At 37.4% G+C, this 15,890-nt stretch overlaps 1 protein-coding gene across 2 annotated transcripts in view; it reads left to right on the top strand.

Annotated features, from left to right (window-relative positions):
- LOC124556514 (membrane-bound transcription factor site-2 protease) overlaps nucleotides 1–10,970 on the top strand; it is a 47,886-nt gene extending 36,916 nt beyond the window's left edge. For both annotated transcript variants that reach the window (XM_047130469.1, XM_047130468.1), the window contains one exon: nucleotides 9,909–10,970. In XM_047130469.1, coding sequence (XP_046986425.1) covers nucleotides 9,909–10,504 — 596 coding nt within the window. In that variant the 3' untranslated portion in view covers nucleotides 10,505–10,970. The remainder of the gene's footprint in view (nucleotides 1–9,908) is intronic.
- Nucleotides 10,971–15,890: the final 4,920 nt, after the last annotated feature.

Below are 15,890 nucleotides of genomic sequence, written 5' to 3'. Positions count from 1 at the left end.
TGGCATGGCAATAGACACTGAATGAATTTAGAGACACACTGCTGGGTTCATAATGGTTCATATAACTACATAAATGTAAGAGAAATGATCAGAGAACTTAAATCAGAAGGTGACATTCTTATAAGGAATTCATTGGGTTAATTTAAATAACTTTTATTCAGATAAAGTAGTGTGACCATTATGCTACCACCATATAAGATGAGGTAGATTATGTTATGCATAGAGATATTCAGATGGTTATTTTTCTGTTGCTCATTATGCAAATGGAATATGACGGAAAAGCAATAGCATTGGTACAAAGTACCCTCTGCCATGCACTGTACTTTGCCTTGAAAAATATATATGTAGATGCAGGAAAATAAACATGCAAGGGAATGGATGGAAGTGACAGCACATTAAGAGAAATAAGCACATCACCAGAAGCGACAACAACTTTATGCGAAAACTGTCCTCCATTACACTGATTAATTGAGGTTAGAGAGAATATGTAAATGACAGGTCTCGAACTGATAATGTACTTGAAGGTTGTAGTGGGAAACACCCAACTGAATTCTGCATCAATATATGACATATGCTATGAAAGGAGATATGCCTAAACTGTGAGGACTTGCAGGTAGAAGAGGTTGACAGTTTTAAATTCTCAGTGTTATAGAACTGCTGAAACTTCTAAATAAAACTATACTTTCAGTGTGAATGTGTCAGACATAGGTGACATGAAAAAAATAGACATACTATGCTTACTTTGATTTCATAATGGCATACTGTGTAATTACAATTATTTCTGGTTTTAACTCAAAAAAATCCTGTGGAAAACTCTTTAAATTACTGTGTGTACTTACTACTATATCTCAGCATATGTATTACTCAGTAAAGTTTCTTTCTGTAACAGACAGTTCATAAAACCCATACTAAGATTTAGAACAGGTGACATAAAGACTTACTTTGGTCCAGAAAGGTGTCCATTTTTCAGTCCCACTGATTTCCAGTAATTTTCCAGTAACTATAAAAAGTTGAGGCACAAATAAAATACTGTTTAAGAGGAGCCTGAAGGACATACTGGTGGCCAACTCTTTCTACTTCATCAACAAATTTGTTAACGGTGCATATTGATGTATGTGTTACCAATAGTATCACATAATGTGAGTGCCATGTAATTTACAAGTTATGCACAACTGATGGAATATAACTGTCATAACTGTCCTTCATCACAGCGCTCTCTCTCTCTTTATCTCTATCACACACACACACACACACACACACACACACACACACACACACGGAACACTGCATGCATTTGGTGAGTAGTGATCATTATACATATTAATGTGTCTATATTCGCATGTTTGTGCAACTGTAGCATTAAATTGTAAACAAAAATGAGCCATTTTTAAAGCTTGGTTCCCATCCTCGAGGGCCACTTGTCTAAGTACCTGTTGAATGAGTAGTAAAGCAGAGCGTATTGATTCTGTGTAAAATATGCACTCTATGTTCTGTTTTAATTACATGTCCCAAATCCATGAGGATCTCATAACTATAGTGCAGGGATTGGCAGTACACCATAAATGTAAATAAATGTAGCATGTTACACAGATACAAATATTGAGAGACCCATTACAGTTCAAGCCTGCTGTTGTTGAGTGGGTTCAGACAGAACAGATCCTGTGCAGATAACCTCCTTATTTTACTACAGATCATGGAGAAACATAACAACAGGGAATGAGCTACACACTGCCTTTGTAGATTTAGCAGAAGCTTATGATACAGTTCCTAGAGCAAAACTGTAGGAAGCTGTGAACAATATAGATATGGATGACCATCCTTTACAAATTGGTATTGAAATGTTCAGAACTAGTAAGGTACAGGTAAAAAGAGTGTCAGAATTATCAGAACCTGTTAATGTTACAAAATGGCTAAGACAAGGTTGCATTCGATCACCCACATAGACCTAGACATAGAAATGGCTCTTCAAAGATGGAAGAATAGCTGTAGAGAAATGCGATGTACAGGTGTTTGTGTTATTTTCTCTGGTGATGAGGTCATTCTAAAATAAGATGAATACAGTCTTGAATTCCTGGTATAACATTTGTATCAGGAATATGACAAATGGGAACTACAGATAAGTGTAACAAAAATTTAATATCTGGAGGTGAATAGGGGCACTGGTTTTGAAGTACACATTAATGATGAAGGAGTTATGAGACTGATAGAGAAATTTATATACCTAGGGACATGTATTGATGAAAGTGGATTGGGTAATGCAGAAATAAAATGGAGAATATAGCAAAACAGAAAAGTAATAGGGTGTATAAATTCTTGTTGGCGGGTCAAGAACATTTCTAACAACAATAAGAGAGGAGTGCCTAAGCCAGTGATTGAATCTGTCCTATGCTATATATCAGAACTATAGATTTTAAATGCTGACCTCAAAAGAAGACTAGTAGCTGTAGAAATGGGTTATTTACAAACGAGGGCCAGGGAGCTGAACAGGATGCTCTAGACACTGGCAAAATCTTACATAAGTGTTGTTCCAGTAAATGCTATTGGTAGGTGGGGATACACTACACATGGCCTGCACCTGAATAGGATGGGGAAAAGTAAGTTAGCTTCTCTAGTAGCAGAAACTGTAAGGGGGTCCACAGTCACACAAGGGGTGATCCCTGTGGTTAATGGGTCCAGGCAGACAGGTTTTTTAGGTTAAAGCCAAAGTCCAGACAGTTGACAATCAAGATAAATAGAATAAAAGAAACTTCACGTACATTTAATTGGGGTAAAGCTAAGGGCAGTATCAACATACTCCACCAAAATATCAGGGGAATAAAAAATAAAGTAGATGAGCTGTCAGTGTGTTTAGATGAGATTGATATTATCTGTCTGTCTGAACACCATGTAACTGTGGGCATGGATAGTGTCACTATAAGTGGGTATAATTTAGGATCTTACACTTGTAGATCTAGGATGAATAACGGAGGAGTTGCCATTTTCATAAAACAAGGGTATAAAAGCAAAACTGTAGAAGTAAGCAAATTTTGTGTTGATCAACACTTTGAGGTTTGTGCATGTGAACTTCAGCTATATAATGTAGTATTGATATTAGCAACAGTCTACAGGTCCCCATTAGGAGACAGGGAGCTGTTCATAAAAAAGTTTGACTCCCTATTATGCTGTCTGTCAGAAAAAAGAATGAGTTATTAATCTGTGGTGATTTCAATGTAAACTTTCTAAGTAATTCTGATAGGAAAAGTGAACCAGAAGTGTTATTAACAACATATAACTTTGAATCAGTGATCAATTTCCCTGCATGTATAGCTCAGGACAGTAGCACGCTAATACCAGGTGTACTGGTATGAAATGAGCATTTTTTGTGAAAATGAAACACTAATTTTGAATTGAAAAGTAAAAACATTTTATTCAAAGTACTGACCATTGCTTTCTATACATTTTGACCACCTTTCTGGCAATTTGTGGACACCATGCCAATAGAAATGTTCGTCTTTTGAAGCAAACCAATCAGACACTCAATTTTCAACTGCTTCGTAGGAATCAAAGTGTTCCTCAGCCAATGCGTGTCCCATTGATGAAAACAAATGGTAGTCGGAAGGGGCCAGGTCTGGTGAATACGGCAGGTGGGGTAGCAACTCCCAGCCAAGTGTTTTGATTGTATCCTGAACCAGTTTTGCTTTGTGTGCAGGTGCATTGTAATGTAAAAAAATTATTTTGCCATGTCTTCTGGCCCATTCTGGTCTTCTTTCGATCAATGCATAGTTCAAATTGATCATTTGTTGTCTGTAGCGATTAGTATTCACAGTTTCACCAGGTTTTAGAAGCTCATGATACACTACATCTTTCTGATCCCACCAAACACAGAGTATTGTCTTCTTGCCAAATCGATCTGGTTTTGCAGTAGATGTTGATGGTTCTCCCAGATTAACCCATGATTTTTCTCATTTAGGAGTCTTAAAATAAATGCATTTTTCATCGCCAGTAACAATTTGATGCAAAATTGATTTCTTTCATGTCTTTGAAGCAAAATTTGACAAATGGTTTTTCGGTTTTCCATCTGTCTTTCATTAAATTCATGTGGCACCCATTTTCCACACTTTTGGATCTTTCCCGTATCCTTCAAACGGTTAGAAATTGTTTGTTGTGCAACATTTAACATTGCTGCCATTTGCTTCTGACTCAAAGTATCATCTTCATCTAATATTGCTTGCAATGTGTCTTTGAACTTTTTTGGTGGTCTTCCATGTTCTTCATTTCTTACATCAAAATAATTATTTCTGACCCGTTGAAACCATCTTTTGCATGTTGCTTCTGATAGAGCATAATCACCAATGTTTCGACAAGCGTTCAATGTGACTCTGCAGCACTTTTTTTCAAATGAAAACAAAAAATTAATGCTTTCCGCAAATCATCGCTTTCTGGTACAAAATTCGACATTGTTAATGTTGTGGGTTGGCAGGAGAGCCAACACCGGGTTACTAGAGGAAGCTGAAAGGCACGCATTTTAGCTCACGCAGGCTGGTGTGAGGTCTGGAACAGGACAAGGAAATTAGAATTTAGAAAAACGGACGTAGCTGGTGGAATACTTAACCTTAATCCGTAACTGTTGAATGTCGCTCTTGACTGTACATTATTCTCAATATCAATAGTAACTGAACATGGCACCTTGCTAGGTCGTAGCAATTGACGTAGCTGAAGGCTATGCTAACTATCGTCTCGGCAAATGAGAGCATATTTTGTCAGTGAACCATTGCTAGCAAAGTCGGTTGTACAACTGGGGCGAGTGCTAGGAAGTCTCTCTAGACCTGCCGTGTGGCGGTGCTCGGTCTGCAATTACTGATAGTGGCGACACGCGGGTCCGACGTATACTAACGGACCGCGGACGATTTAAAGGCTACCACCTAGAAAGTGTGGTGTCTGGCGGTGACACCACAGTTAACACGATGAAAACATATGAAGATGTTCGTTCCATGACTTGATGTATACTAAATATCTTTGACAGATGTCATACCAACCAAACAAAAAAAAATTAAGGCTCGTTCACAACAAATGTTCCCTATCAACACATTTGTATCTTAACGCTCATTTTATACTGGTACACCTGGTACATAATGTATTTGTACAGAAAGAGGATGTAAAACAAACACGTGCTTTCCCTGTGGTAAACGGGTTGTCAGACCAAGATGCACAACTGGTTAACTTACAAAACCTAACAGGGTGTACAGTTCAGAAACCATTTAGTAAAAGTGTGAGGTCGCTCAACCCCGTATCTATACAGCACTTCAGAGAAAGCTTAAGAAATGTTAATTGGGGAGATGTATATAATGAGCCAAATGCTAATGATAAGTGCAAAACATTTCTTGATAAATTTAATCACTCTTTGAACATTGTTTCCCAAAGAAAATTACTAAGTGTAACACCACACACTTTTCAAAGAAACCTTGGATTACTACCGGTATTAAAGTGTCTTCAGAAACAAAAAGAAAACTGTATGAGACAGCAAGAAATAGTAAAGATCCAGCAGTAGTTTTACACTATAAAAATTATCGTAACATACTGAGAAAAGTTGTAAGGAAATCAAGAAATATGTATGTTAGAGGAGAAATCAACAACTCCGGCAATAAAATATAATCAATATGGAATGTTGTTAGAAGGGAGACAGGAAAAGTAACCACTGGGGTAGGTAGTATTACTGTTAAAGAGAATAAGACCATCCTAACCAACAGTACACAAGTAGCTAATGTATTTAACAATCATTTCTTAAGTGTAGGAGAAAAAATTGGTGAGAACAGTTCAAAAGAAGAAGCTAGGCAGAACGTGGAAGAGTCTGTTTTGAAAAAATTTAGTCAGATTAAGTTTCACCTAACAACTTCTTGTGAAATAAGTAAAATTATTAAATCTCTGAAAAATAAATGTTCTGTTGGAATAGATGGCATCTCTAATAAGATATTAAAACAATGTGGATCAGTTACAGCTGATGTTCTGAGTCATATGCAATGCATCACTAACTCAAAGTATTTTTCCAGACAGGTTAAAATAAGCCATTGTCAGACCTCTCTACAGAAAGAGGGTCACCACAGATGTCAATAATTATCAGCCAGTATCCTTGCTTACAGCATTTTCAAAAATCTTTGAGAAAGTAATGTACTCAAGAGTGGTTAGCCATCTCAACAGTAATGGGATACTTAGTAAATCACAGTTCGGATTTCAAAAATGCTGTTCCACTGAGTCAGCAATATACAATTTCACTGTCCACATAATAGAGTCTTTAAATAGTAAAATCTCACCGATAGGAATTTTCTGTGACTTGTCCAAAGCATTTGATTGTGTGAACCATGACATTATGTTACAGAAATTACAATTCTGTGATATAAATGGAATAGCATATGAGTGGTTTAAGTCATACCTACAGAACAGAAAGCAAAAAGTTTCCTTATATGGGTCAAGTGATTTAAATAAGTTTGCCACTTCATCTAACTGGGGTGAAATTACATTAGGTGTTCCACAGGGTTCAATCATGGGTCCCCTTCTGTTGTTGATATGTGAACAACCTCCCTTCCTGAAACTTCCTGGCAGATTAAAACTGTGTGCCTGACCGAGACTCGAACTCGGGACCTTTGCCTTTCACGGGCAAGTGCTCTACCGTCTGATCTACCGAAGCACGACTCACATCCGGTCCTCACAGCTTTACTTCTGCCAGTATCTCGTCTCCTACCTTCCAAACTTTACAGAAGCTCTCCTGCGAACCTTGCAGAACTAGCACTCCTGCGAGCCTTGCAGAACTAGCACTCCTGAAAGAAAGGATACTGCGGAGACATGGCTTAGCCACAGCCTGGGGGATGTTTCCAGAATGAGATTTTCACTCTGCAGCGGAATGTGCACTGATATGAAACTTCCTGGTAGATTAAAACTGTGTGCCCGACTGAGACTCGAACTCGGGACCTTTGCCTTTCGCGGGCACGTGCTCTACCGTCTGAGCTACCGAAGCACGACTCATGTCCGGTCCTCACAGCTTTACTTCTGCCAGTATCTCGTCTCCTACCTTCCAAACTGTGGCTAAGCCATGTCTCCGCAGTATCCTTTCTTTCAGGAGTGCTAGTTCTGCAAGGTTCGCAGGAGAGCTTCTGTAAAGTGGCTAAGCCATGTCTCTGCAGTATCCTTTCTTTCAGGAGTGCTAGTTCTGCAAGGTTCGCAGGAGAGCTTCTGTAAAGTTTGGAAGGTAGGAGACGAGATACTGGCAGAAGTAAAGCTGTGAGGACCGGACGCGAGTCGTGCTTAGGTAGCTCAGACGGTAGAGCACTTGCCCGCGAAAGGCAAAGGTCCCGAGTTCGAGTCTCGGTCGGGCACACAGTTTTAATCTGCCAGGAAGTTTCATATCAGCGCACACTCCGCTGCAGAGTGAAAATGTCATTCTGGAAACCTTCCTTCCTATCTGAAACAGGAAGCTGAATTACACTGTTTGCTAATGATACAAGCATCATTATTAATCCAGTAAAAGAAAGTCCAATTGAAAATGATACAAATAAGGTCTTTGGAAAAGTCATTAATTGGTTTTCTGCAAATGGGCTTGCTCTTAACGTTGAAAAAACACTGTACATCCAATTTTTTGCTGCAAAAAGTACAGTTCCTTCAATAAATATAACACATCAATAGAAGTCAGTAGACAGGGTAGAGCATACTAAGTTTTTGGGTGTTCATATAGATGAAAATCTTAATTGGAAAATTCATATTTTGGATCTCCTAAAGTGACTAGGTTCAGCAACTTTTGTGATCAGAATAATTTCCAATTATGAAGATATAGAAATTAGTAGGGTAACATACTTTGCATACTTTCCCTCTCTGATGTCATACAAAATAATATTTCGGGGTAACTCAAAATTTAGACAAACAGTATTCACTACTCAAAAGAAAGTGGTTAGAATAATGTGTGAGGTTCATAGTCTCACATCTTGTAGGCATATTTTTAAAATATTAGGAATTCTTACAACTGCCTCACAATACATCTACTCACTAATGAAATTTGTTCTCAGCAACATAGACCAGTCTAAAAACAACATTGATATTCATGATTATAATACCAGAAAAAAGAAAGACTTACACTATCCTTTGCTCAACCCATCTTTGGCACAGAAAGGGGTAAAATATGCTGCTATAAAAATTTTCGACAAATTACCAGATGAAACAAGGTGTCTGATAGACAGCAGTAATAGCTTCAAAAATAAATTGAAATCATATCTCCTTGACAACTCCTATACCATAGATGAATTCTTGAATAGGAATAAATAAGTTTATAAGTATAGTATATGCATTTTGTGCCATTTAAGGGAATGGGGTAAATAATAGAAATATTAATCTTTAACTCTGGATTTGAAGTAATAGCTAGAATGAAGGCAAATGAAACAGTGATAGATAGAATTGAAAGAAAATCATTAAAGTGATATGGGTATTTGCTGAGGAAGCCAGATCACTGGTGGCCAAAGAACATTTTTGAATGGAAACCACCTGGCAGATCATGATACTCTTTGAAAACCACATCAACAAAGTAATGCAGCATGGCAGTGTACCCAAGGAGGCTTGGCAGAAGATAACAGGAATACAGCAAAATATTGTTATTAAGTGAACCTGGTGTTATTAATTCTGTAATAATAATAATAATAATAATAATAATAAATAGCAACAACAATAAAATATCTCAGAGTCTGTATCCATAGCAATCTATAATGGAACAGCTTTATCAAACTAATTGTGGGCTTCAAATCAGTGAAATAATTCTAAGGTAATGTAATTCATTCATGAAAGAAGTGGCTTACATACCAATTCGTGAGTATTACTCGTTAGTCTGGGAATGTTAATAGTAGGATTAATAAAGAAGATTCAAAGAAGAGTGCTCTGTTTGCTCCTAGGTTTGTTTAGTGAACACAAGACCATCGGAGATTATGCCATCAAACTCCAATAGCAGGTGCTGGAAGAGAGGCATTGTGGATCGCTTAAATGTTTACTGTTAGAACTCCAAGAGCATAAGTTAAAAAAAGAATCCGGCAACATACCTACGTCCTCTCTCTCTCTCTCTCTCTCTCTCTCTCTCTCTCTCTCTCTCTCTCCCCCCCCCCCTCTCTCTCTCTCTCTCTCTCTCTCTCTCTCTCTCTCACACACACACACACACACACACACACACACACACACACACACATTCACGCAATAAATATGATTAGAAAATGGGAGAAGTTACTGCCCATACACAGGTTAACTGACAGTTATTCTTCCTATGCAACGTTCACAAATTAAACAAGAAGTGAGGAAATGATAACGGTACTGGAAGTACCCTCTGCCAAACAGCGTGAAGTGGCTTATGTTGTATTGATGTAAATGAATATATGGGATGCATGCTATATCTAAATTAATTGTAAAGTCAGTTATGTCTTCCATTCTTCATCATTCACTCAAGACTTGTTACTCATGATTATTTGAAATATGCTGACACACTACATCCAAAACCATTGCGATAACAAAAATATGTCACATTGAATGGTCATTCTTTAGTAACACCTCATAAAAATCTACCTTATATGTGTAATTTAAGGTTTGCAAGTATACATTTTGTATTTCAGTAACTCTTAATTGTAAATAACAGTATATTCTCGATTGCAGGATGATTCTGTACAGTATTGATTATAATCAACTTTTATTATGACTGCATATGTTGTTGCACTGTTGGCACAACCTTTATCAGTTATTTTTTGGCAATTTATTGCAATGTATTATTTGATGTCAATTAGATCATACCTTTTCATATTGTCATGTATATATTGCTGTTGTTTACTGTAGATGTAAAAAAGAGAAAAGAAATCTAAATTCTGCCCAGTCATTTGAACCATGTCTCAAAAGATATTTTTATTCTCACTTTCCAGTTCGACAGCTTCCTAATGGTGCAGTTGACTGTTGTGGAATGAACAGCCCAGATCACCTCTGCTTTGAATATTTGGAAAAGGAAGGAGGAACACTAGAGTTACCTCAGCATTCTTGTCTACCAGGTCGAAAAGTGGTTGAATCTGCTGCACTTATGTGCTCAAAAGCTACTGACTGCACATCAGATCTCCACTGCTTAAAGCCATCCCTTGAAAATTCAACAAGACTTGTTCGAATCGAAAGATTAGACGCAAAGGTAGTTTTATTTTTGGGTCGACCAGCTGAAATCTATCATACAATTGCAGTTAGTGATTATGTTCCTTTATATTTCATTCCTTCAACGTTGCCTGAAATGGTGACCCAAATATGTAAATACTGCATATTATTTTCATCTGGATTGGCTGCAGTTAATGCCATACCATGCTTTTTCCTAGATGGTCAGTACATAATGAGAGCCTTAATTGATTTCCTGCTAGGTAAAAAAATTCCCTTGAAAAGTGTAAGGCAGACATTAGCAGTATTTATTACCATCATTGGTACATTTTTTCTTACTGTAAATGCACTCAGCATTGTTATAACAAAAGTTTATTATTTGTAATGACAGCCTACCACTGTTGCAGTTTTTCATTTGTGTATATATTACATTAAGTCTTCTTGTCTTTCTTTAGTAAGTAACTACTGTTAAAGCAGTATTTTCATAGTGCAGCTATTAAAATTAGTTTTGATAAAAAAAATTGTGACTTAAGTTATTATTAGTGATATGATCTTTAAAATATAAGTAATTGAAATCTCTTCAGCGGATGGTGTTATACATCTTTCATCAGACATCTCAGGTTGTATATGGCATTGAAGCTACCACTAATTCAGTTAGAGACTACAGTCAACTTCAAGGTTGATAATGTACAATGCACCAAATATGGTATGTCCATGGAAATGCTACCTTGACAGCAGTTGTGTGTACCTTCCGAATAGTTATGTTATTCATTTTTGCCATTCACATTATTATGGAAATTGCAGGGGAAGAGTTGGCAGTGTAGGGGAAGAAAATATGTGAAGATCCATATTAGGAGGGGGGAGGGTGGGGGGGGGGAAGCTGACAATATCACAATGTAAATGTTTTGAACTACATCTCATTAAGCAAACTGAAAATAAAATTGGCTTTGTTCAGGAAGAGTGCATCATATTCAAAGACATAATAGTATTTATTATTGTATTCATATATGGTGACATTAAAATGTAATGAATACATAGTGACAGTTAAAAATTTATGGCAGACTGGGTCATGAACCTGGATTTCCTGCTTATTGTTACTTTAACTGTTAGGTGATCTGTACATGCCTCCAGGCCTGACTCAAACTCATTGTCACTGATGCATCTGCATATGATTTTCAAACACTATTACTAGAGGTTCTCTTATGGAGTATGTGGGAATTGCATCATTGGGATAGCGGAGTGTGTCCATGACCACGGTGCACCCTGCCACAAGGGTATTCAGTACATTTAATTTGTTTCAGATATTAACTGGGATGTGGCTTCTAAAATCTTTCATTGATAACATGAAATGTGATCAAAGCATAAGGTATGATAGAAATGACAGACAGTATAGACTGCTTTGAATAGTCTGCTCATAATTTTGTAACAAAAATGTAGCATTTCACATGTATAGAAAGTATCTTTCTGCACGTTTGCTCCAATGTTATTATTTGTCCAGGGGAGAAAAATAATAATGAGACCCATATCATGGTGGTAGAAAATAGAAAGTCAGAAGGTAAAACCAAAGTGAAGCCGTGAATACAGACAAAATACATGTCTGTTCAATGTAATGCAGTATCATCACTGAAAAGTAGAAAATTCCCTAAGAGTTGCATACAAGTATTATTTTCACGCATGTCTAAGTGTATTGAACAGTACCCTTGAAGTTCTTCCATTGACGCAATATATTTTCTGCAATCAGTTGCATGTTGCTCTTGTTAAATATAAGTAAATACTACCTTTTTTAAAAGCATTTTTGAAACATGTTGTCACTGATGTTATAATACTTATAGTCAACAATTTCCTCGTCTTTATTAATGGAAATGAAACATGTGGAACCATTAATCACCACGCCTAATATGATATCCTCACAAATTAGTTTACTAACTGCTCAAGATAATTTATGGATAATGCATTCAGTGCAATACCAGAAAGTCCTTGACCCTGATAACAGTTTTAATCACATGAGCTTCCCAGTCCATAGCTCACTAAGTTGAAATTTCTAGCTGCATCACGATCAGGAGGATATTTAAACACAACATTCTCAGAATCATTGTGCCAGTACAACCTTTGAGGCAGGTGGTCCATAAAATCAGCTGATGTCATGTTTGACCCACCTTTAACTCTTACTGCATCCATCAGCTGTCTAAAGGAACTGAAGATGGCCTCTGTACTCAGTTGGCCAGTGCCACTTTTGCGAACATGTGTCATGATTTGCAGGCAGTGCACTCAGCAGCCACCACCGGAGCCTCTTCCCCATTTCAAAGGAACCAACGCCGCCCACCCCCCCCCCCCCCCCCCCCCCAAAAAAAAAAAAATCCTCACCAACCAGTAGGCATATCGAACGTATGCACTGACTTATTTCCTGTCCTGGCAGGCATTTCCCTGAGAGACTGTATTGTCTGCATAATATTGCACTCTCAGTAATCAGCATACCCATCCTTGGCACTTCTGCTGCCCTTTCAGGAACATCAGCCTCCCTCCTAGCAAATGAGGTGTTTCTGCCATTCACACTCAGATGAGAACAAATTAGCCAGGTTAGGTGTATCAAAAAGCGAAGAGACATCAGGGATCTAAGACAGTATGAGATTCTTGGCACAAATCTTCTCCCTTGTTGCTATCTTCTTAATATAAAGCTGTAAAGTTGATAATAATTTGTCAGCCTTTGGATTCATCGCCAATGTTGTATGCCTCACTCTGTGTGCTACAGAGAGGTATGGAGATTAAGCCAGGATATTTGGCATATCAAAGGGTAAGTGCTATACCACAAATCAAAAGGTCTGGAGTTCAATCCTCATTGGGTCCTAAGATTTTTCTGTCATATATCACTGCTTTTACCTCTGGCAGTAATTTGTTAATATTAAAAATGCTAAGTTGCACTGTCATTTCATACTACTATAAACTTAAGTTATTATATGGTTTTAACAATTAATTTTGTCTTGATTACATAGTAAATAAGTGTATTATTATTACCTGTTCCACTTAACCTTCCAGTCATATTATTCGTTAAAAGTGAAAAGTTTGTAAAAATAGAAATCATACTTTCAGGTTTTAATTTACTTGCAATAAACATCATCTTGATTTACTTTTTTTCATTTCTACTTCATCTAAAAGACTAGGTATCTGAGTACTTAACACTTTGGAGACTAAGCCCGAGCATAGCTCAGGTCACAACGCTGTGTTCCAAAAATCTTGCTTGAATGTAGATCGGGCTGCGATTTTCTCGACACCCAACGCACCTGTTTCTCGGAGTGTACTGATTTTGTATGAGAACACTGTAAGGATGTCTCACTATCTGTCCCTCGACAGTTGCTGCCCTCTGTTGTCAATTTATAGAATTATTTGAAAAGCAACGTTAGTCAATGTACCAGCTGCTGTTGTGAATGGCTGAGCCAATATGTGATAAGTTGATGTAATTTCGTGCCTGTACGCAGTATGTTTTGCAGTTTACAGTAATTCTGCTACAAATACGTAATTTTTTTTGAGTAAGCAAGGAATTTTGGAAGCTCAAGAAGAAGAAATTGCACAGTAACTCACTTCACACTTTTCTTTCTGCCCCCCCCCCCCCCAACCCGCCCCCTCTCCAAAGGACAATTATATTTTCTGTCATCATTACTTTAAAATTTGTAATGTATGAAAGAACTAAAGCAAATTTGAAAAATAGATCTTGAAGCTTGGTCTCTTCTTTTTATTATCCATTACTCTTGAATATTTATCAATCACATATGTGCCAGTAATGCCTTTTGAGTGGCTGGTCTCCAAAGTGTTAATTTTCTTATAGACAAATAAATGTAGGATTGATTACATTTAGTTTATATTATGTTATTTAGTGCTAGAAGGCAAGACCAGTTGTTTACGTGTATCTTCACGTATAAGCCCAACTGTAACATATCACTAACACATACAAATACATTTATATCTGTGTAATTATTTTTAATATTATAACCATAGCTGACAAATGTGCATGGTGCCGCAGATTATTTCATAACATGTGATTGGTGTGAGAGGATTGTGAATTGCAATTTCACTGGGGCAAATGCAGTGGAACAGAAAAAGAGATTGTTAGTGGGGCTCTTCCATGGTTACGTGTAAAAGACATAAATATTGCAGAACAAAAGGCAGATAATTATGCCTCAAAAATTATATTAGAGCAGTCTGTGGGGAAAATAGGATGAGGGAAAAGGTAACCGGAAATGTTTGGATAAGTCAGCTACTATTGAGATAAAGAATAGACGAGAGGAATCTTATTCAGCTGTAGAAGAAAGTAGGGTGTAGTATACTGTTTATAAGAACTTCCCCACTGGGAAACGCAAATATTCTTAGGAAAGTTTGAGTCATTATCATACCATCTAGTAGAGCAAAGAAAGCAGATGATCATCTGCGGAGATTTCAATATTAATTTTCTGTAAGACACAGACAAAAGAGATGGCTTGGAAATTTTACTTAACACTCGTAAAATGAGTTTTTGATGCTACCACTTGAAATAAACAGAAAAAACAAATAACATTTTTGTAGATGAACATTTAATCAAAGATTTAAATATTTTTTCATAAGCAAATGTGCTCTCTGATCATGATACACAACTACCCATACTAAATAACTTACATGTTTGGAGTGAAGTTGTATCATGGAAAACAGTTGAGAGTAATATCATGGTAGTTATAATGGCTATTCTTGGCAAATTTAATTCTTAATTGCCATTTGTGAAATTATGATCAAATGTATACCAATTTACAGAAGAAATTTAAATACCTAGGCTCTTACATGCAAATGATGGAGGACTGGAGGCCGAAGTACAGCACAGGATAAATAGTGGATGGATGAACTGAAGGAAACTGAGCAGAGTACTGTGAGATAAGAAGGTTAGCTGCAGAATGAAAGGAAAGCTTTACAAGTCTGTGGTGATGCCTGTGATGCTGTATAGTGCAGAAACTTGGCCAATTACCAAAGCCCAAGAGAAGGAAGTGGCAGAAATGAGAATGTTAAGGCGGATGAGTGGGGTGACATGAAAGGATAGACTAAGGAATGAGTACATCAGGGGAACAGTGAAAGTGGGGCCCATAGGGGAGAAGATCCAAGAAAGTAGGCTAAGGTGGTATGGACATGTGCAGAGAAGAGGAAAGTTCTACGTGGGGAGAAGAGTTGGAGACCTAGAAATCAAAGGATTAAGGAGAAGAGGAAGACCGAAACTGAGGTGGAAAGACAAGGTAGCAGGGGACCTATGGGAGAAAGGATGGCTCAGAGAAGAAGCACTGATAGGCATTTATGGAAGAGAAGGATCCAGCAAAGCAATTCCAACCCTACAGGATGTGGGAAAATGGTGAGATGGTGGTGGTGGTGGTGATATAGTTGTTAAATTTTGTAAAATACCTGTAAATTTTGTTAGGTTTTTTTGTTGTATATAGCATCACAATGTCAAATTAAGAATCTAGGAAACTCCTCCAAAACCAAAAACTCTAATGGAGCTGATAATATCTTGTGGTGATGTCAGTTTCTGTGCAAGTAGCTGATGCAAGGGGTAGGAGATAATCACTGGCTTGGCAGAGAGTCTTAATTATTGATAGAGAGTTTCATTGAATATTCTTTGTGTTTACTTGTTTGCTCCAACTTAGTGTCCACAGCTCGTGGTCTCACAGTCACATTCTTGCTACTCGAGCATGGGGTCCCAGGTTCGATTCCCAGCAGGGTCAGGGATTTTCACCTGCTTCAAGGTGACTGGGTGTTTGTGTTGT

This window comes from Schistocerca americana, chromosome X (assembly GCF_021461395.2).
Source record: "Schistocerca americana isolate TAMUIC-IGC-003095 chromosome X, iqSchAmer2.1, whole genome shotgun sequence".
In the NCBI taxonomy this organism is placed as follows: domain Eukaryota; kingdom Metazoa; phylum Arthropoda; class Insecta; order Orthoptera; family Acrididae; genus Schistocerca; species Schistocerca americana.
Note: the sequence above shows the minus strand (reverse complement) of the source record. Positions and strands in the feature narration are given on the sequence as shown.